Source organism: Artemia sp. Qi Xiang Cuo, unplaced genomic scaffold (genome assembly GCF_049724085.1).
Source record: "Artemia sp. Qi Xiang Cuo unplaced genomic scaffold, ASM4972408v1 HiC_scaffold_3419, whole genome shotgun sequence".
NCBI classification, from domain to species: domain Eukaryota; kingdom Metazoa; phylum Arthropoda; class Branchiopoda; order Anostraca; family Artemiidae; genus Artemia; species Artemia sp. Qi Xiang Cuo.
In genome coordinates, this window is record NW_028300806.1 from 48,435 (window position 1) to 71,761 (window position 23,327).

Consider the following 23,327-nt stretch of genomic DNA (forward strand, 5'->3'; position numbering starts at 1 on the left):
CAATCCCCCACAACTGTGCAATTGGTCCATTATGCTTTAAGACTAAATGTTGCTTTAAACTAAATCAAAAGGCATTGTGCTTATGGTTGCCAAGAAGACATTTCAGCAATATATTGAGAACGGCTGGGAGTATTAAGTTAGAACTTTTGGGGCTAATGCTATTTCTATTTCTGCTCTTACAATCTAAATAAATAAAAAGAGTGTAAGTGTATCCAGGTTGTCAAAGTGCATAGATGGAATCTTTTCGGAATGATATTGTTTCATTTTTCAGGTCAACTTCAGGAGTTATAAAATTAAATTAAGATACCTTTTGTGTCAGGATTAAAAATTGTTGAAAAAGTTTCTCCAACATACAAGTAGCAACCCAAACTGTGGACTCTTATAGGAAAAAACTGAAAAGATATAAGATATTATCTTTTTTCCATGAAAAATACTATTTCAATAAAAAACGAACAGAAATTGATTTAAAAAACTTTTTACACAAAACAAATTTTTCACAGAAAAGTGAAGAGCCCCATTAAGCCAAAAATGAGACGCCAAAAAAGAACTATACCATTTGATTCCCTATTTAATGTTCTTTTAAAACTTAATGATCATTGTTATTGCCATGACATCCCAGCCCCCCCCCCGTCCCACCTCACCTGGTGGGCACATATTAGCCCTAAGCTATATACAAATATTTGCTGATTTTTGATTCTCAAATTGGCTTTATGAACCTTGACATTTATGAATATTTGGCACTATGAATCAATGGTTGACAGGAAGTCAGCACAAAAAATTATGGAAGACCCACAAAATCAGCAAAACTTTGTATTTAGCTCTAAGGTTTATATACAGTTATAGCTATATCAGGCCCCATTGGGAAGGGGGATTAATGTATAATCATAACTGTAGTGATTACTATATTTAAAAAGAGCAGATGGTATATTTATCTTTTTTTGTATCTTATTTATTTCTTACAACTTCAATTTACTTATAGCAGTTGAGTTAAGTGAATGAAGCTTTTTGGAATGTTTTCTGAGCTTGAACTGTGCCATGGGAAATTTGTTTCAATTTTCTATCTTTGCCCCTTTCTCTATTTTGATGAATTTTTTTATGCACTTTTCTAAGCTTTAGGAAAACACTTTCATCTTTGCAGTGTATCATGGTTTAGGCTCTGATTTTTTTCCTAAAATATCATTCTTGTAGCGTTAAAGTTTTCCAATATAGTAAGAATTCCCTCCCCTAGAATTTTATTCAACCCTTTGGTGGGGGTGGGAAGCTGATACTTCAAAAAGAAATTCCCAAGGCATAGTTTATGCTTCAGAAAGTGTCATTCCCCTAACTCATTTATGGTACTATCCAAGAAAGCAAAGTCTCATCCATTATTTTGCTGAACTATATCTGAAGAAGTTCTTATGGATAATTGATAAAATTCTAGATTGTGAAGTTTTTCTCAGCCAACCCAGGTCTGCTTACCAAGATAGTGGCAAGCAGACCTGAAGCTGTACAATGCAATTATAAGACTAGTTCTTGACTTCAGAACCTGCCTTGTGGGTCCTTCTTACAAAAGTGGTATACAGCTCATTGAAGATGTGTAAAGGAGGACCAACAAATGCATCTCTGAACTGGGCGAGAAACCGTATAGTGATAGGCAATCTACCTATCATCCTTGACCTTCCAACACAGGCGCAGTGACATGCTACCAAGACATAAATATGTTGACCAACCCCAAACAGGCTCTTTACTCAGTTAGCTAAAGAAAGACAAACACGCGATCTCTCTAAGAAGCTGCATAAGATTAGAGTTAACTAGAGAAAGACTAGATTTTTTTGCCAAAGATTCATTAACGGCTGGAACAGTTTAAGTGAGGAGAATGTGTCTTGCATCAGCCAAAGTTTTCAAAAGGAGACTTGACAAAGAATGGGAGACCAAACCTTCAAGATACAACTGGAGCGGCCCATCATTTGTTTCTCATATATATTTATTAATAGCTATGTTTATTTATAATGGTATCATCCATAAAGTAATGTTTGAAAATGGAAGTTGAAAAATTTCAAATCCCTTAATGTATTTGCTTTATAATGGTATACTGCAGGAGTGGCCAAACCTTGATGCATTTCGTGGTGATCATAAGCAGCACATGGGGTCCTTGCATCTCCATTTATCTCCTCTTAGTACATGGGTACATGAGAATTAAAGATCAACTCCATCAAATATATAATGCTAAATAAATACTACTTGGAAAGTAAGTCGTTAAAGATACAGTATTTACTCAACAAAGTGGGATTAATTATATTTCAGTTTTCTTAAAATACATTGTAGGTTTTGAGTGTAGCATAACAAATATATAAAAAAATATTTCTTCAGATGTTTGGATTTAATAATAGAATCAAACATTTTAGTTCAATGACAACGTAGAAGTAAAGATAATAGGTTGAATACCATCTTTCAAACAAGTTTTATGACTCATGGCATATTTATAAATTTGAGGCATATGACATGTGTCATTCTCTCAGTTGTAGATTATATTCAGTAGCACAAGTTTAGTGATGGAGTTCAAGAGCTAAATGATTATTATGCACTAAACTAAGTGAAATAATTATTGTAATTAAATAAAATATTATCATAGACAAAGAAAAGGCTAAAACAGTTTATTTCAATAGGTGTGGACTGATAAGTATGTACTTGTTGAAAGTGGTGACAGATTGAACTGTACTTAGAAGTATTTTGAAAAGAGAATCGTTGCATTATTCTAAATATAAGCCGGCAATAGAAAATCAGGCACTCTAAAATCCACTGTAGAACAGGCTAATTACTGCTGTTGTAACTCTAATTACTGTGATTATAAAGAAGAAGAACTGAACATATTTAGGACATTTACTCCATATGAAAGAAGGCTGCCTTCCTCAGTGTCTACAATTGGAAACTAGACAGCAGAAGAAAACAAGATCGTCCAAAGAACACCTTGCAGCGTACTTTTGATCGAGATTTGAGGATGGCTGAGACCTCATTAGCACCTAAACGGGGAGACATCATCGTTGCACCGCCGCTTCGGGGCGAGTTGATAGGCGTCGTTGAAGCCCTATGCGCAACTTCTGACTCCAGAGGAACTAAAGTCTAAGGTTGCCACCAGGACTTAATCCTGAGTAATACTTTTGCTCAAAAAGTAAAGACGTCAATGAAATGACAAATGAAGGTAAATTTAAGTAGATTGCTAAATGTGTATTTAATTTTGGAATGCAAAATTAATTCTTAAAGAATTGGTACCAGCAACAATCATGTCATATCTGCCAGCTTCATTACAGCTCTTAGCATTTGTACCCAAGGAAAGCCATTTACAGACAGCAAGTTTTTGAAAAAAAAAATCATAAATTGCTATAACATGTATTTAATGACTTTGAAAATGAAAAAGTAACCAATGAGAGAGTAAAAAAAATGTTCTTATCAGCTACAACATTTCATCATTGCATTGAAGGTATGGCCAAAAATATTGACAAGTAGCTTAAATATGTTTTGTCATCCGTTAATGCGATTGGTATTATAGTTGATGAATGTACATTCATTAAAAAATGTCCAAAATGGAAATATCACTGACCCATATATCTTTTTAATACTTGTATTTTGACTGATTTTCACTTATAGTCAAAGAAGGCTGCCAACTCCTGCTGTTGGACAGCCTGTGTTAAGTTAAAGTAAAACAATGTTTTGATGTGCCAGTAGTTAGTATATGGCCTCATAACACTCATGGACTGCCACAGCTCTGTGTTCATTATTCCATACTTCCTCTATCTTAGTGGCTGCTACAAGAACAGAAGGAGCTTAGCTACTTTCTCTTTTTTCTCTATGCACAAAATGAAGGCCACAATCTGTAGCCTTCAATAAATCTTGATGCTATCTGATATTTTTGCTTCGTCATACATCTCAGTTGATTTATAGTTAACAACTTATTTTTTACTTTTAGCTTTTTGTATGTATAATGTTTTTTATTCCTTATAATCTGATTTTGTTACTTCAGCAGGAGAGACGGGTGTCTAGGCTCATACTCTCCATACATGAAATTATGCTCTTTCTGGGCTCAGTTTAGACAATGAAATTTGATACTAATGTTGTAAAGTCTGACGCTATGAAATGAATCAGTTTTTTATAAATAGAAGAATTTAATTATTTTTGCTGTGTCTCTCTATTTCTCATCAGGAAACCCTAGCATATGTTAAAGCTTTTCGAAATTATCAACAAATAATGCGGTAATACCTTTGTCAATTTTTGGACCCAGTTTTGTTAATTTTTCCTCAAAAAATTTAGCGATGCAAGGACAATCGTTGCTTAAAAAGCGTCCGAAATTTTTTTTAAACCAAATAAATTACTTGTTGAAAAACTTATATCTTCAATAGAAACATCTTTGCTTGAAATTGCAAATTTAATAAAAAGATTTTAGCTTAGTAAGAGCTTCTACTGTAAAAACCCTGTCTAATTTTGTATTCAAACCGAATTTTCCTAGTACAACCATCAAAGACATAAGAATTCTTAAAAACTTGAAAAAGGATAGTTCAATTACCATTACAAAAGCAGATAAGAGTAACACTTTAGTTGTGATCAATACTGAGGACTACGAATCAAAATTAAGAAGTTTACTAGAGGATGAAAAAACATACAAGAAGCTATCGTATAATCCAACGGACTCTTTTACAAAAAAATTTAAGAAAGAATTGAAGTGCTTAAAGGATGAAGGAAAAATTACACCTCAACTCTATTACAAATGCCTGCTACGCAGTTCCTTGTGCCCTAAATTATATCGACTTCCCAAAATTCATAAGCCTAACCTACCATTACGACCAATTGTGTCAAGTACAAGGTCACCAACAAGTGTTTTGAGCAAATGGTTAGTGTCAATCTGTAAACCACTTTTGTCTACACAAATTTCGTTTATTAAGAATTCTTCGAATTTGGTTGAAAAACTGAAAAAAGTAGAAATTTCTTCGAATTCTTTGCTTTCAAGCTTCGACATTGTATCAATGTACACAAATATTGATGTAGAAGCAGCCGAAACTCTTTTAGAAGGAAAGCTCTTAAGAAATTTGGATTTGATTAGTGGCAAAACAGATTTGGAAGTTTCTGTAATTATGAATTTAGTAAGGTTGTGCAATAAGTTCTCTTATTTTTTTTCAATTTAGAGGGAATTATTTCGAACAAATAAATGATTTACCTATGGAGGCCTATTTATCCTCTTTATTATATAATATTTTTGCGGAGAATATTGAAACAATTGCGTTGGATTCATATTTTTTAAAACATATTTTCTGGGGCTGGTATATGGATATCATTATTTCAGTATGGGATTATGGGGAGGAGGAATTAAAAGGATTTTTCGAACATCTTAATTGTTTGGGAGGGGATTTAAAGTTTACCGTTGAATTGGAAGAGAATGGGAAACTTCCTTTCCTTGATGTTTTTCTTTTGAAAAATCAAAATAGTCTGGATTTTAAAATTTACAGAAAACCGACAAATAACAATAGATTTTTGTCTTACAGTTCCGGTCACGCTCGCCAAGTAAAAATTGGTTTGATCATTTCTTTAACTGATCGGATCTTTAATATTTGCTCTCCAAAATTTGTTGAGGAGGAGTTGTCTTTTCTAAGGAAAATACTAATAAGTAACATGTATCCAGAATGGTTAATTAACCAGACTTTTTCAAAAAGAAGAAAAAGGTATCTAGAGATTTTTAAGGAAGTCTTGGAGACAACTCTGGAGAAGGATGTTTTTGGTTCCTTTCCATATGTAACCGGGCGAAGTGAAAACTTAAGTGAATTTTACAAAGCAATGGTCTAAGGGTAGCTTTAAAGATTATTAATACTTTGGGTAGTTTTCTAAATTCTGGGAAGGAGCAAACTTCATTGAGGAAACAAAGTGGGGTTTATCAGATCCCATGTACTTGCGGAAGCTCATATGTGGGACGTACTAACCAGAGTTTGGAAATGAGATTATTACAACACAAAGATTCTTTTTCTTCGTCTTTAAAGCAAGTTTCTAAGTCTGAAGATTTCACTTCAGCCCTTTCAGAACATATTTTTAATTTTCCAGACCATTTTATTTTGTTCGAGAATGTCTCTTTGATTTCTAGGGATCGGTGTTTAAATCAAAATTTTCGTGAAATTATTGAAATAAAGAAAATCTTATTCAAGAATATTGCTTTGAATCGTGATACAGGTGAATATGGGCTGGACTCTATCTATGATAATTTATTAAAATCTGAGAGAGTAAAGTTCAATTCACCCAATGTAGTTGACCTTTGTCCAAATGTTGTATCATTGAACGCTAATGAACCGAATCCAAGAAGGTCAAAGAGAATAGCTTCCGCCTTTGCTTTGAAAAGAATTAGGGATTCAAACAATACGTAGTGTTATTTTATTTAGTATATAAACTTTTGATTTAAATTGTTTTATTTTAGTTTTACTACTGATGACGGTCACTGTATATGTGACCGAAATATCTGGTATTTTTGTGAATTTCTATCACTGTCTATTAAAAGGATTTTATCCCTATTTGAACTTTTATTTATCGTTAGAGCTCAAGATATAAGTTATAAGATATAAGTTCTTTGTAGTTTGATGAGCTAGGATCTAGAGCTGTTCAAAGGGGGGGGGGACGGGAAAGAGCTGCCCCAGGCACCGTGGCTGGGGGCTGCACTCTTTGATTCGGGTGTTTTGCTTATATTTGAATCAGGAGGGGGTGCTGTAATTCATTTTTCGCCAGGTGCCACCAACCCTAGGAATGGCTCTGCTAGGATCTGTCATATTACATCAAAGCTAAGATCATCAAATAAATGTTACATCAAAACAGCTCACTGGCCTTCAAGTTTATGTTGTGAGTAGATGTATGGTGTATGCACAGTTCTTGGTATGCACAGTATAATGAGTTATTACCATATCTTAGCACCTCTGAAAAGAGGTGCACTGCTCATGATTTTTAAGATTAAGGGAGAATGAGAGTGGTCCTCCCATAACTTCTATATATTTAGCGAATTTTATGATATGCAATACTATTGTTCTTGCCCTTGTATTAGCCAACATTGTCCAGAAATAACTATCCAATCTATTAAATAGATAATAAATTTCATAATTCCAGTCCTTCTATCCTAATAAGGGTAGGGTTGTGATCTGATTACTGTTGTACCCCTGGCTCCAAACAGTTTGACTGCTTAGCTGTGAACCGGATTCCTCATCCCTGAAAATAACTAACAAAATGAAAAATAATGGGGTGCAAAGGTTCAATGATTTAAAAACTGAATAAAAGTGAAATAGCTTCACATTGAAGAGTACACCCATTTCTCCTACAAGTACTATACTTTGATTGTTTTATTTTTATTATTTTTTTTTTAGGAAATGCAAATGGTCACTTGAAAATTTTGATATTGGAAAACCTCTTGGCAAAGGCAAGTTTGGGAATGTTTATCTTGCCCGGGAAAAGAAGTCCAAATTTATTGTAGCATTGAAAGTTTTGTTCAAATCCCAGTTGCAGAAAGCTAGCTGTGAACATCAACTGCGACGTGAAATTGAAATCCAAAGTCATCTCAGGTATTTTATCACTTGATAGTACTTATCCATTGGTGTATATAGAAAAGGTATTTCCCTAGATAAGGCAAGGAGGGTTGAAGTCCCAAAATAAGTAAGTCTGTAGGTCAAAGTCTTCTTTAGGGAATTGCAATTTGGCAGAAGATATCACCTCTCTTTAATAGATGATGTGTATTTGTAGATGATTAAGCATACTAGTATGATTGAAAGGAACATCCTGTGGATCTATAGGCCAATTGTCTAGACCGCTGGTGTCTGTAACTTCATTAGTGAGATAAAAAGGATCTTTGCCAGCTTATGGGGTAGTCAAATTGACCTTTTTTGGTCCTAATATGTTTTTAACTTTTGTAAAAAGTGTTGCTCACTGATCTTTTTTGTCAACCCATTGTGATTTTTACACTATTTTACATATTGAGCTGACCTCAACAGCTTGCAGGTTCAGAACTTGATCTTTAAGCTCCTATAGTTTTATGATTTTAAAAGTATATTACTTAGTCTGGTATGTATTTTTTAGGGCTCTCTGGTAAATACAATGTTTTAGTAAAAGGTGATAAGCCAAAAAATAGCTAGTTTTTCTTAAGCTAGTTTTTATTTGCTGTTTTTTTGTGACAAATTTTTGCATGGAGCAGATTGTTTGACCTTATTTGCGTGGATATTAGCAACAAGTTGTGTTTTAACAGCAAAAAGCACCAAATATAAATACCCAATGGAATATCTAGCTGGCCTATAAGCCCATTCAGTCAGAACTGTTGCAAGTCTCAAATGAAAAAGTAAATTGTTTGAAAACTCATCGAATTTATTTAAGTAATAGATTATTATTATTATTGCTTTGGGCAGTTTTGTATTGGAGTTTCAATCCTGGATTCAAGAATGTAACGTCTTTGTTATTATTTTGTTTTTTTGTCACCTATTGTTTTGCACAATAAGATTTTGAAGTTTTTTTTTTTTTTTTTTTTTAATTTAACAAGGAAAAAACACCCAAAGTCACTTTTTGCTCTCTGTGAGGGTCTTAAATTATCCACTTGAGGATTAGGTTTTCTGCTTGGGAAACCTATGATAGATTAATATAAGATTGCTATCATAGTTATTATTGATTGTTTGTTCGATTTTGTATCTCTCTTTTTTTTTTTTTTTTTTTTTTTTTTTTTTTTAATTCTTGTTCTCTTATGTCAAAATTTTTTTTTGTATTCATTCAAATACGTGTCTAGGCACCCCAATGTACTGCAGATGTATGGCTATTTTTACGACACAAAGAAGGTCTATTTAATCCTAGAATATGCTGCTAATGGAGAGATGTACAAAAGTCTGCAGAGTCAGCCTGACAAGCGCTTTGACGAAGCTACGTAAGTGAATTTTCTGACTGCCTTCATTTCTTGACATTGTCACTGTCAAATGGAGAACCTTTTGTCGTTTGTGTGTTCTGACAGCTTTAAGCTTTTTTTGTGCGAGAAGAAAGCATTCGATAGTTCAAAATAGCATCCTCCTGAAATGTACTTCAGCTCTTACTTATACAAGAGATGCTTCTTACTCGTATACTTTTAGACTACTTACTCATATATTATTTTGGTAAACAAAAAGAATACCAGCCAGATAAACAGTTTGATGAAGAAAAAAAAATAAGTGATGCACATTTTTTTTAGTGCGTACTATTCAAAATAGTAGTTGTAATATTGTTCACGCCTAATTTGTTGTTAGTTTTAAGGGATAATTTGAAGTAATATAAACATAACCATAATATTTTTAGGTATCGTATATCGTAAAATAATATACGAACACATTACTTGTACATTTTTGTTACTCAACCAAGGCAGCAGTTTATTGTTTTTTTTTTTTTAGATTTTCCTACTACTATAAAAACCGTCTTTACCTCTCATAATATATTTTTTTTTATTTCTATTTTGAAGTACCAAGGACACTAAAAATGGAATTTAATTCTTTTAATTGGTTAAGTTAAACTTACACAACCATATACGTCTTAAAAAATTAGGAAAAGCTGGAATTAAATTCTTAATAAAAAAAATCTTCGAATTTTAACTCAGGGCGGCAAGTTTAAAAACAAAGGACGTGCATGAAAAATCAGCAGAAAATAAGAAGAAAGAATATATAATGATGGAGCTTTAGAAGTATAACTTTCACGATTGTTTTAGCAAAAGAAAAACATTTCCATAAGTCTAAGCTATGCATAAATATAAATATTATTACCATTATCCAAGATAAAAAACTTCAAATTATTAGATAATTGACTTACTAAAAAAAACACCTTTTCAGAAAGATTCCTTTAGTTGACTATTGACATAAACAGAATCCTTGTTTTTCTCTGTTTTAAAAATGTCCTTTTATTGCTTAATTTTTACATGTTCCAACTAGCCTTTATTTGTTCAACAGCCCAACTAAACAGAATGTGTGTTTCATTCTATTGCTGTTGCATTACTCAACGATTAGCTGCAGATAAATCGGGAGTTACACACGTTGGTAGGGGTTGTTTAAACAAGAGAAGTCTCCACTTTCCTCTTTTCAAGATTCAGTTTTGGCAACAATGGAGAGGATTTACAAAGCAAAAATAATTTTAATAAGTTTATAACAACCAAAAGAAAAACCGTAGAAAATCCCGGTTTTCATGTATGAACAAACCGAAGATGGAGCCAGGGGACAATTAATGTTTTCATTTTGATGTCCTTTGTACATAAGGTGTTTTTCAAATTACGGAAATTACCTTCTGATAAATTATAATCATAGCAAAAACATAAACTGAGAGATTGGCATGTAGTTTTAACAGGATACATTAGGTATTAATATTCATATCATCCATTGGTAAAATTTTAACTTCTTTGCGGGGGATGGGGCTTATCCTTTGAATTTAGCAAATTTCGAATTGACTAAAAATAAAATTTATGATTTTATTCTTTATTCTACTGTATAATTATAATATATTTTTCGTTGGTGCCCAAATTAGATTGTGCCTAGTGCTGGGCACAACCTGGTAAGGTGAAATAAGATTTTTATTTCTAAGAAATGTCTATCAAAAATCCAAGTGGACCGAATTTGTTCTTTAGTGTCAAAAATAAAAAATAAACAAACAAATTTAAGTCTGGAAATTTGTTTTTTTTTTTTTTTTGGAAATTCAAAATGCTGTAAATAAAATAGTTGGCAAAACAGTAAAAAATGTCAAAATAGTAAAAAACATGCAGAATCAAAAAATAAATAAGTTAGATTTGAAAAAAAACATAAGGATAATTTAGTCTTACATAAAACCTACAGAACAGAATTTAATTGAGAAAATAACTAAATTTGTAAGTTAAACACTTGACAGTTGTAAGGTAAAAGAAAGAGGGCGGTGGATCTCATGTGTTTAACATGCTTACTTTGCAGGGGGACGAAAGTCCTTCTATATCTTTTGGTAGACAGTTTTATTGGGGTAAGAAGGGGAACTTATGCTGAAGCAGAACAGGGGGGGCGAGGTCGAAGGGGGAAATTGTCTAGGGAAAAGGCAATTTGCCCGGTGGTTATGAAGGATGTTGTCGGTGAAACGCAAGGAAAATTTGTGTCTCCTATCCTTGAGGGTGACTAGATTAGCTCTTCGAAAAAGGGGACTTTCCTCCCATTGAAAATAATTCTTAGGCACCTTTTTTGGACTGCCTCTATTCTTTCTGACAATTCATTGGAGATACCAGTATGCCAAACAAGACAGGCATAATCCAGGATTGGGCGTACAAACGAAAACTAAATGCTTTAACAATGCGATTTAGGACATTTAGATTTTGAAGCAGTTTAAAGTGGGAAAATTTGATATTTGCGCGGTTTAAAGCATCATTAACATGATTATCCCATTCGAAGTCGCTTGAGATAGTAACACCCAGTAATTTCATATTGCTAACTGAGATTTCTGGAGGGATTGGGCAGGTAAATGAAGGAGAAGTCTTAAGGAAACTAATCGTTAATATTGTTGATTTTAAAGGGTTGACCTGATGTGCCCAGTCTAGGTTGCGGTTGAAAATGTGCGCGAGAATTTAGTTTGAAGGGGAGTATGGCATTTATTTATGAATTCTCTGTAATTACAATTAAATATTTGTGGGAGCTCAGTTTTGAATTTTCCTAGTGATTGGCACAATCTGGCATGCATATTTTTGGCTGGGTTTAGGAATTTCTGCAAGAATTTCGTTTGACGGGAAGCATAACATTTATTTATGAATTCTGCATAATTGAAGTCTTTTATTCGTGGGAGTTTTTGATTCGTGGTATTTTATTTTTTTTATCCGTGGGGAAAAAGTTTTTTTTTAGTCGTGAATGTGCCTAGTGTTAGGAACAACCCGGTGTTTCGAGCTTAGGTTATGGCTAGAAATGTTCACAAGAATTTAGCATGAAGAGAAGCATAACATCTGCTTATGTATTCTGTGTAATTACAATCCATTCCTTATAGGACCTCAATTTAGATTGTGTCTAGTGATTCGAACACTCTAGTGTGTCTAGTTTCGGTTGGGGCGAGGAGTGTGTCTCTGAACTTAGTTAGAAAAGAAACGTAATATTTTTGGGGTCAATACAGAATTTGAAAAAAAAAGTAAACAAACCAATAAATTATACTAGAAGGAGAATACGAAGGAATCTAGAGATTATGGGAAGGTTATATGAAGCCCCCCATTTGCTTGTGTACCTGAGTACACAGCTCATTAAACAGCACAGCCAGCTTCAAATAGCCTCATTCCGAAATAACATCTCTTTTTTTTTTAAACATCTAGTTCTTTTTGTGTTAACTTTTAACTTATCCTCCAGCAGAAACATATGTTTTTTCTTAATTTCATTAGTTATTCATATTTATAGGTCTGCTGGCTACATGGCACAGATATCAGACGCCTTGAAATACTGTCATTCTAAAAATGTCATTCATCGTGATATGAAGCCTGAGAATCTTCTACTTGGATTGTATGGCGAGTTGAAAATTGCAGATTTTGGATGGTCAGTTCATGCTCCATCCTCCAGGTGAGAACACAATGTCTCTTTCTGTTCTCCAATTTTTGCTTTTACTCCCGTTCCTTTTCTTTCAGGGCATTTTTTTTTGGGGGGGGGGGGGGCTCGCTGATGATATGCTGATATGATATGCTATATATAAAATTGATGATATGCTGCTGATATTGTGTGACTAATCTTCCACAGGGGGGATTGCCCTTCAGCTCTGTTCGATAAAGTTAGACTGTTTGTCCTGTTTCCTTAGGAAAGACTTCTCTAACACAAGGGCCTTTGATTTTGAATGAGAAGTATTTTTAAACAACTTTAAGACTTTAGCGCAAAGAGTGAGGTATAAGGAAGGGGCAGCCCCTTCACATATAGAATAATTTCTGTTCGTTTTAAGTTTCAATGTCGCTCCTTACTACCACATTTAAACATATGAAAATCTACAGGAGGATATTTAGTAGCCATAAGCCTTTAAATTTTACTTTCCACAATGCTATGTACTGTTATCTAGTTAATACCTTTGATTTTGGAGAAAAAGGTGAGGAGTTATGCATTCAAGTGCGTCGAGTATAAAAAAAAAGAAAACCGTTCAAGTTGAATGCTCCTCAATTCCATGTCCTAAAACTGAATTCCTTGCTTTGAGTTATGCTTGAAAATAACTAAGGAAAACTTATCCGGGTTGCAGCGGTAGCTAGCAACCTAGTAAGAGACTTTCACGTCCCATAGTAAAAACTAAAATAACCCATAACTCCTAAAAATAGAGTCAGATAGAAACAAGAAGTACACTATTAGAATGTATTCTTCGGAACCTCTATATAGAAAACTTACTGTCTCTTGGCTTGAAAATCAAGAAAAGTGGCTAAAATCACGATATTCTGTATATACGGCATATTTCTTCTTTTCTCTATTCTTTTCCACAGATAGCTTGGCGCTGGAACATCGTAGAGAGTTGTTAAATGGCTTATTTTTTTAGAAAATTGCTAGATCTAGTGCCATTTGTAATTCTAACAAAAAAAATGAAATAGAATCAATCTCCTACTTTAAATTATACCTTTCTAAAGTCAGAAGCAAAATTATATGACCTCAGTGACCTTATACTTATTCTAAGTAAAGAAAGGGGTGAGCCGTCACTAGGCAGGATTGACTCTTAATCTTGGGATTGTTATTCTTTTTTCATCGGCAGTCTGAGTTCATACACCACGTATATAGCTTACTTTATACCATGTATTTAGCCTACTTACTGCATAGGTAACCAGCCTCACTAATAAATATATTTCTATGTCTAATTACACCCAATGCTATTCACTTTGGTAAATGAAGATGACCTATTTACTGACCTACTTCTCTTCTCAAACTTCTCATTTAGCTCTATTAGATCTAAACACAGCTTTTCTTCCTCCGCATGCTGTTGTCATGACTGAGGCTGGGAGCCTAACTTCAAATGTTATAATATAAACAGAATGGGTAGGGCTTAATGAATTATGAAGTTGGATATTTAAATCTCTGCTTTGATTTTCCTCAAATATAATTTTATAACTTATAATTTAAGGGTATTTAATGACATCTTTTATTTTTACCGCAGTAAAATTTCTATAAAACCTCTCTCTCTCTCTCTCTCTCTCTCTCCCACTCTCTCTCTCCCACTCTCTCTCTCTTTCTCTCTCTCTCTTTCCCTCTCTATCTCTCTCTCTCTCATTCTTTATATGTATATATTAAGTGAGAAGTGCACATCAAGACAGGGAGTTGCTTTCCTGAGCTTTTCCTTTAGCTTTTCTATAAAAACGTACACTGATACTAGATATAAACTTGAACATTTGACTCGGGAAATGCTTCAGGATAGGCTTGTAAGCTGGGTGAGGCCTATGCTCCCAGCTTAAGACATGTTTAATAACAACAGTATCCACAGAACAAGCTATTTGTATGGTGTGTATATTATCCAAATGGGGCAAAATACGATTTGCCTTTACGTCCTATGATTTCAGACTAAAACATTTCCGAGTTCTGATATTTTTTGTATTCATCAATATTCTAATGTTTCTGTCAAATACAATTACGTATAATCAAGCAGTATCAAGCAATTTCGAACCAGACGGGACTTATGTCTCCTGCAAAGAGTCTAGTGCTCTTGCTCTTGCCAGTGGATTCATTTTTTTTGGGGGGGGGGGTTGATTCGTGGAAATTTAAATAAAATCCGCACAATATTAAACAGCCAAAGTCAGAGGGTGGGGTGTCATGGATGTCAGTAAAAGCGGCAAAAATTAGGTTGCACCCCATCCAGTGGGTGTAACCACTTCGTACCTGAAATTGCCACTGAACAGGTATAAATTATATGAATGGCTGTTTTTTCTTTGACCGTAAGTCTATTAAAATACTTTTTTCTTTTTTTGCCCCGAAGATTTTTTCCTTGTATTTGCTATTAAAATTTGCCCCTTGTTTCTTGATGGAAATTATTAGCAATTTATTGTCTTATGATTTCTTTCGTTTTACTGATTTTAATTACTTTTAGCGTAATATTATTCTCACTTATTAGGTTCAAACCCTAGCATTGTCAAATATAAGGTTTGTCAGAGAAAGCTAAATCTAAAAGTAAAAATTCATTGTTAAAATTTGTTCAACTCTTTGAATTCTCAAAATTGTGTGTTGTTTTAAGGAGGAAAACATTCTGTGGCACACTGGACTATCTGCCACCTGAAATGGTCGAAGGAAGAGAGCATGATGAAAAAGTTGATTTATGGAGCTTAGGTGTTCTTTGTTTCGAGTTCCTTGTTGGACAACCCCCTTTTGAAACCGCTGACCAACAGAATACATATAGAAAAATCAAGGCCGTTTCATTTGACTTTCCAGGTCATGTACCAGAAGGGGCTCGTGATTTGATTGGCAAGGTGAGAGTTCATCTAACTTCTTTGAAATACTGAACTAAAGCCCCGTCTTAATTTGTGTAATAAGGGTGATAAGGAGTCTACACCTTGAGAATCTTATGTAAAAACTAATGAGTGTTTTTAGGCTGTCTTAATTCATGAATAAAATGACTGAAAGACTACGCCTTCACCCCTTATTACACCCCTCACCCTAATGCATTCCTCTTTCCCAATCTTTAAGTCTGTGTAGCTTTAATATGATCAAGGAAACTAAATGGTGTTCTACTTTAGTATTTTAAAGCTATTCGCCAATTAAGAGATACAACAACATCAGTTAAAGACGGGGCTCAAAACGGGGAAGAAAAATTGTAGTTTGTTCTTAATTTATTAGTTCTAGACAATTTTGAAAATCCGTTAGGATGAGATCCTTGAACAACATATTCGCATCTATTTTAATTAATACCTTTTTGATTAACATTTTCCCTCTAATTGAACCTTTTTAAAATATTTTTCTGTTACTTATTGGAGGAAAAGACTCATTGTCACTTGATCTTTAAATTTCACAGTCTGCCCCCTCCATGTATGGAAAAAGTTCTAAAGCTGCCAGTAGCTGAATTCGACAGAATTCCAAAAGCTGCCAAATCTGCCAAAAAATTTCAAAATCTGTCAAGAAGTTTCACTAGGCCATGAAAACTGCCAAGTAGCAGCATTGCTACTATGCTACCCCACTTTTTCCATGGCGGGCCCCCTCCCTCCTATGGATTTGAAATTGACGCTACAATTTTAATCTGCGTCAAACCAAAGCTTGGAATTTTAGAGCAATGGTGCCGAATTATAATCTAAAATCTTAACATATTTGAATTTCTTCACATAAACCTACTAAAAATTAATTCATATTTTTTTGGTATTAATAGATCATGTGCCAGATAAATAGCTTGGGATTTAATTAGAAAGGTCAGCTATATCAAACCACGTAGAATTTATATATTCAATTGTTACGCCACTATGAACGTTCTCAAAAAGTTGTGATTTCTAGAACTAACGTTTCTTTCACATTTGTGAATGCGAAGTCACGAAAGGCACTTGATTCAGCTATTTCAACTTCAGCGTGATGGAGTGTTTGTGTTTTGGATGAGTGAGCAATGTTAATATATTCTCATAAGATTGTCTGCTCTATGACTGTTGCTCTTTTTTGTACGTGATTTTTCTTTTTTGACCGATTGAAGCTATTTATTTATTATTATTTTTTTTTCAATTCAATAAATTGCTTGTCATAGCTACTAAATTACCCATGTTGGTGACAAAATTGCCATGTAACAACTGACACCAAAAAAGAGGTTACATGTATAGCAGTCAATATAAATATTGTATTTCGGCACCTTACACTGTTTATTGTTCAAAATCATGCATATTTGATCGGTTTGATATTAGGCCCGTTTTTAGGACTAAGATCTTACATCTAAGATCTTACATCTTTCTGCAAAGATTATCGTTTTTTAACTCATCTTTGTTCTAAGATCTTACAGCTCGCTGATGATACCAAAAAGCGTGAAGACCGCCACTGTTCTCCCATATAGAACAATGATGAGAGAACTTTGATGATCTACTCATGATTGTTCTCAGACCGCTGATCAGAGCAGAATGATGAAAGATGTTTCCACAAAAACGACCAAAGATGTAAGATCTTTGTTCAAAGATTTCTCTTTTAAGCGTTTTCTGACCAAAGATGTAAGATCTTAGCACATTGATGAGTGAAAAAACGCCCCTATTACTATAGTATACTATTGAATTCGGTCTTTTAAAATGGCGAGACGATTTAAACTTCAATAATCCCTTTTAAAACTAAAAGTGTAATAGCTTCACTGCTCCGTTTTCCAATATTTTAATGTATGTATGTTTAAATGCTATTTTCTCAGGAATCACAAAGACTTAAATATCTTGGTATGTATATGCTTGGGTCCAAACCAGAATATGAAGAAGATATTTAAAAATCTAAAAAAAGCCAACTAATTTGTTTTCATTCAGAAACGGTAATATTAACCACTACTAACAACTCATCACAGCACCAAGTCGCCTGAGGCCAACACAGCTGCGCAGGCTCCTCGTCCATCCTAATCTGTTCAAAGCCTCCCTCTTTACACCCTCCCAGGAAGTTCCCATTTCCCTTAAATCTCTCTTTGCGACATCCTCCCACCCCAAACGCGGACGATCTGCTTTCCTTTTAGCCTTACATGGTTGGCCGAAAAGGACAATTTTTGGTAATTTGTCATCCTTCATCCGCAGAACGTGCCCTAAAGATCTTCAATTTCCAATCTTCCAATTTCTAAGTAATAAACTTGAAATTGGAATTAAGGAGGAAAAGGGAGCAAAAGAGTGATTAATATTATATTCATTATAATTAATTCGCTGAAGACACAAAGGAAATACGACAGTTTTATTTTACTTACTAAATCAGGTATCAGAGAAGCTTTTGCCAGAAAAGTTCTCGTAAGGAGAAGGTAAAGAAATGCATATTTTTAAACGAGTATTTTCCTAACCCTATTAAATACCCTAGAGCCAGGGGGCAATAGTCCAAATGTCAAATAAATATGATTCTGGGTCTGATAACCCATCCCCTTTGACAAGGCCTAGAACAAGTTACCCTTTGTTATCATATAAGGTTTTTGTGGAAGGGCTAGTCGTATTAGCTTTGGAGTGGGCCCTTTCGATTGGAAATTGGGAGTTCTTTTTCAGGAGTCAAAAGTGATGCAATAGCAACCAGCCCCTCCCTCCCTTTTTCCTCAAATAAATCCGGTCAAAACTTAGGGATAGTCATTTGGTTTAAAATAGTCCAAAAGCCAAAAACTATGCTTTCGGGGTTGAAATCCCCCAGCCCCCTATGGGATTTAAGTTAAGCAAGTTGCTTATTGTTACTTTGATACTTAGTTGCTTTGGTATTTTTACTTTGTACTAGTTTCGATATTTTGATGAAACTTTACTATTTAAGAAAAAAAAATGATTTTGAAATTGGGAATGCTGAAAAACTTAAAGCTTAGGCAATCAAAAATGAACGCAAAATGATTAAAAAAAAACTACCGAAAAGAAGTTTTTCAAAGAATAGTAAAGGCCCTATTATACAAAAGATCAGCAGAAAAACCAATAATAAACATAGGCAGCGCAGTAGTGCTGCCTAAATAAAAGAACGATGTTAGCACAATTTTTTTTTTTTTTTTTTTTTCTCCATACCAGGGCCCTTCGTATCGAAGGTGTTGTCGTAGAAACTTCGAAAAGAGCTCATTCGATTGGAAATTGGTGTGGCTAGTGCCCTTTTTAATAGTCTAATGTTTTTGGTGGGCAACTGGCCCCCCCCCCACGCCAATCATTCCCCCAAACATAACCTCTCCCACAACCCCTCTCATGCCCACCTTTTCCCCAAACACATCCAATCAAAATTTTTAGATAGCCATTTTATTCAACGTAGTTGACAGTTTTGGAAATTAGGTCTTTACGGATGATAAGTTGATAACCCCTCCCCCCACAGCCCCCAGGGCAAGGGTTGTAAGTTATGCCCTGGGGGCATATAAAGTTTTTATTGAAAGCGCTGTCGTAGAAACTTCAAAAGGGCTCATTCAATTGGAAATTGAAAGGGCTAGTGCCTTTTTTAATAGTTGAAGGGGATTGGATAACGACTAAAGCCCCTCTCATGCTCACTATTTTCCCAAACACATCCAATCAAAATTTTGAGTGCAAGGATTTTAAGTTATACCCTGGGGGCATATAAAGTTTGTATAGAAAGTTGTTGTAGAGATTTCAAAAGCGGCTCATTTGATTGGAAATTGAAATTTCCCTGTTTAATATTAGAAAGGGAGTGGAAAGTAATTAACCCCCCTCTCACGCCCACCGTTTCCCCAAAAACAGTCAATCAAGGTTTAGAGATAGCCATTTTGTTCCTCGTAGTTGAAAGTTCTAGAAATTATGTATTTAAGTATGTATTTAAGTTATGCCCTGGGGACATATATGGTTTATATAAAAAGCTGATGTAGAAATCATAGCACAACGTATTATTATTTTTTGTTTTCTTTTTCCATACAAGGGCACTTCGTATCGAATGAGTTGTCGTAGAAACTTTGAAAAGGTCTCATTCGATTGGAAATTGGAATAGCTAGTGCCCTTTTTAATAGTTGAAAGTGATCATTCTCCCAAACACATTCAATCAAAATTTTGAGATAGCCATTTTGTTCAGCGTAGTTGATTTCCAGATAGAAAATATGTTTTTGAGGAGGACACTTCCCCACAACCCTCAGGGCAAGGGTTTTAAGTTATGCCCTGGGGGCATATAAGAACGATGTTGGCACAATGTTTTTTTTCCTTTAGAGCAGGGCACTGTGTATCGAAGATGGTGTCGTAGAAACTTCGAAAAGGACTCATTCAATTGGAAATTGAGTGGCTTGTGCCCTTTTTAATGGTCAAAAGTGATTGGAAGGCAACTAGCACCCCTTCCACGCCCACCATTTTCCGAAACACATCCAATAAAAATTTTGAGATTGCCATTCTGTTCAGCATAGGTGACTTCTAGATAGAAATTATGTTTTTGAGGAAGATACTCCCCCAGATCCCTCAGGGCAAGGGTTGTAAGTTATGCCCTGGGGGCATATAAGGTTTTTATAGAAGGCGTTGTCAAAAAAGGCTCATTCGATTAGAAATTCAAAGGGCTAGTGCCCTTTTTAATGCTCGAAAATTATTGGCGGGCAACTAAACCCCCCCCCCCCTTACGCCCACCTTTTCCCCAAACACATCCAATCAAAATTTTAAGATAGCCATTTTATTGAACGTAGGTTTAAGTTCTAGATATTAGGTCTTTGAGGTTGACAACCCCCCACAACCCTCAGAGCAAGGATTGCAAGTTATGCCCTGTGGGCATATAAGGTTTTCATAGAACGCGTTTTCGTAGAAACTTCAAAAAGGGCTCATTCGATTGGAAATTGATATGGCTAGTGCCCTTTTTAATAGTCAAAAGTGATTGGAAAGCAACTAACCCCCCTTCCACGCCCACCATTTCCTCAAACACATCCAATCAACATTTTGAGATAGCCATTTTGTTCCACGCAGTTTAAAGTTCAGGAAATTATACTTTGAGCAGGACACTGCCCCCACAGTCTTCATGGCAAGGATTATAAGTTATGCACTGGGGGCATATTTGGTTTTTATTGAAATCTTTGTTGTAGAAACTTAAAAAAGGGATCACTGAATTGAAAGTGCTAGTGCATTTTGTAATAGTTGAAAGTGATTGGAGAGCGACTATCGCCCCTCTCAAGCCCATTATTTTCCCCTAGCGCATCCAGTCAAAATTTTTGAATCATCTATTTTGTTCCACGTAGTTTTAAGTTCTGGAAATTAGGTCTTTTAGGAAGATAACCCCCTTAGAGCCCTTAGTGCAAGTTTTGCAAGTTATGCCCTGGGGGCATATAAAGCTTATATAGAAAGTTGTTGCAGAAATTTCAAAAAGGGCTTATTTGATTGGAAATTGAAATTGCTCTTTTTAATAGTCGAAAGTGAGGGGAGAGTAATTAACCCCCCTCTCACACCCACCATTTCCCCAAAAACATTCAATCAAAGTGTAGAGATAGCCATTTTGTTCCACGTAGTTGAAAGTTCTGGAAATTATGTATTTAAGGATGACAAACCCCCCAGAACTCCCAGGGCAAGGGTTGTAAGTTATGCCCTGGGGGTATATAAGGTTTATATAGAAAGTTGTTGTAGAAATTTCAAAAAGGGCTCATTTGATTGGAAATTGAAATTGCCCTTTTTAATAGTCGAAAGTGAGCGGAGAGTAATTAACCCCCCTCTCACACCCACCATTTCCCCCAATACATTCAATCAAAGCTTATAGATAGCCATTTTGTTCAACGTTGTGGAAAGTTCTGGAAATTATGCATTTAAAGATAACTAACCCCCCAGAGCCCCAAGGGAAAAGTTTGTTAGTTATGCCCTGGGGGTATATAAGGTTTTTGTAGATAGAGTTGTCGTAAAACTTCAAAAGGGGCTCATTCAATTCGAAATTGAGAGGGCTAGTGCCCTTTGTAGTAGTTAAAAGTGATTGGAGGGTAACTAATCCCCCTCTCATGCCCACCCTTCCTCCAAACACATCTAATCAAAATTTTCAGATAGCCATTTTGTTCAACATGGCAGAAAGATCTGGAAATTAGGTCTTTGATAATGAACCTCCCCCCCCCCCATAGGTCTTACTAATATATTCTCTGAGGCCAACCTGACTGTTATACATGATAATGGTAATAAGCTTACCTTAGCTATGGATGTCAGGTATTGTGTTATCTTGGAACGATAATTTCGACAGGACCTGTGCCTGTCATCATCAGGTTTAAATTCAAGACTCTTGCCAGAATATAAAATCACTAAATAAAATAAAACTTAAATCACTGAAAAACACTAATAATAAGTCGAACCCGGAATTATTGTTGTAATATGGCCCGAATTTTGGTAGAGGCGTTGATGGCCGCTATCCTAGTAGATCTCAAAAAGGTTGGGTCTATAGAAGTAGGGTGGAGTTTTTTACGAGTTCTTAGCCTATGGGTAATGGGTTCCCAAATTTCACTGATGCGGAACTCTCCATTGTCTTTATTAATGGCTGTTTTGTTTTGAGCAATTTCCAGAGCTTCTCTGATTTTCTGCTTTAAGAGTTGTGGAACAATAGCAATAAGTTGAGCCTGGTGAAAATTAATGGAGTGAGAAGGGTTTTCAAAAATATGATGGACTAGTGCAGAAAAAGTATCTTCCTCCTTAAGCTTTGTCTTTTTAAGGCAGGCATCAATGGAATCAGCATGTTCTTTTAATTGGTGATGTAGACATCTCATGGTATGACCTATATAGGTATCACCACAACTGCAAGGAATCTCATATACTCCTGGTGGATCTGAAGTGATCTTATCTTTGCCTTTGTTTAAGAAGGAGGAGACGGTCATTCCAGAAGGGAAAAACACCTTAAAGCCTAGCTTAGTGAGTTTGGAGCTTAAATGTCAGTAATCCCCTTAATATAAGGTAATGACAAAAAGGGTTTATCTTCTTCAGTCTTAGGGGAGCTCTTGGTTTTTGTTCTAAGCTTTCTCCTGGAGATAACCTTATCAATGACTTGTTGGGGGTAGCCATTGCCTATAAGAACATCTTTTATATGATCAAGTTCAGCCTTTAGCTCCAAATCAGAGGAACACACTATAAACGCTCTATCAACCAGCGAATAGACTACAGAATTTTTAATTATTGGGTGGTTATAAGAGTCATATCTCAGATATCTATCACTGTGAGTTGGCTTTCTATATACACTCAAGTCAAACCTAGTTTCCCGTTTGGTAATGAGAATATCTAAGAAGGGTAAACTGTGGTTATTTTCAAGTTCAATGGTGAACTTTATATCTGGATCCTGCTGGTTAAAAGTATTGAGAAAGGATCTTTTGTCTTCTGTCCCATTCCAAATTATTAAGCAATCATCTACATATCTCATGTAGAGTTGGAGATCCTTGAAGTCCTGCTTGAAGATATTATTTTCGATATATTGTAGAAACACCTCACTAAGAACTGGTGCCAAGGCTGACCCCATTGGTATGCCCCACTTCTGTTTGTAGGTTTGATGCCTGACATTTTAAGCTCCAAACTCACTAAGCTAGGCTTTAAGGTGTTTTTTCCTTCTGGAATAACTGTCTCCTCCTTCTTAAACAAAGGCAAAGATAAGATCACTTCAGATCCACCAGGAGTATATGAGATTCCTTGCAGTTGTGGTGATACCTATATAGGTCGTACAATGAGATCTCTACATCACCGATTAAAAGAATATGCTGATTCCATTAATGCCTGCCTTAAAAAGACAAAGCTTAAGGAGGAAGATACTTTTTCTGCACTGACCCATCAGATTTTTGAAAACCCTTCTCACTCCGTTGATTTTGACCAGGCTCAACTTATTGCTATTGTTCCACAACTCTTA

General features: G+C 35.1%; 1 protein-coding gene across 1 annotated transcript in view; it reads left to right on the plus strand.

The window, feature by feature from the left end:
• LOC148938385 (aurora kinase C-like) overlaps window positions 1-23,327 on the plus strand; it is a 39,635-nt gene that overhangs the window by 13,472 nt on the left and 2,836 nt on the right. Inside the window, 4 exon segments of the mRNA XM_089107834.1 lie at window positions 7,359-7,553; window positions 8,759-8,893; window positions 12,366-12,524; window positions 15,148-15,379. Of these exon segments, the coding sequence (XP_088963960.1) occupies window positions 7,359-7,553; window positions 8,759-8,893; window positions 12,366-12,524; window positions 15,148-15,379 (721 nt within the window).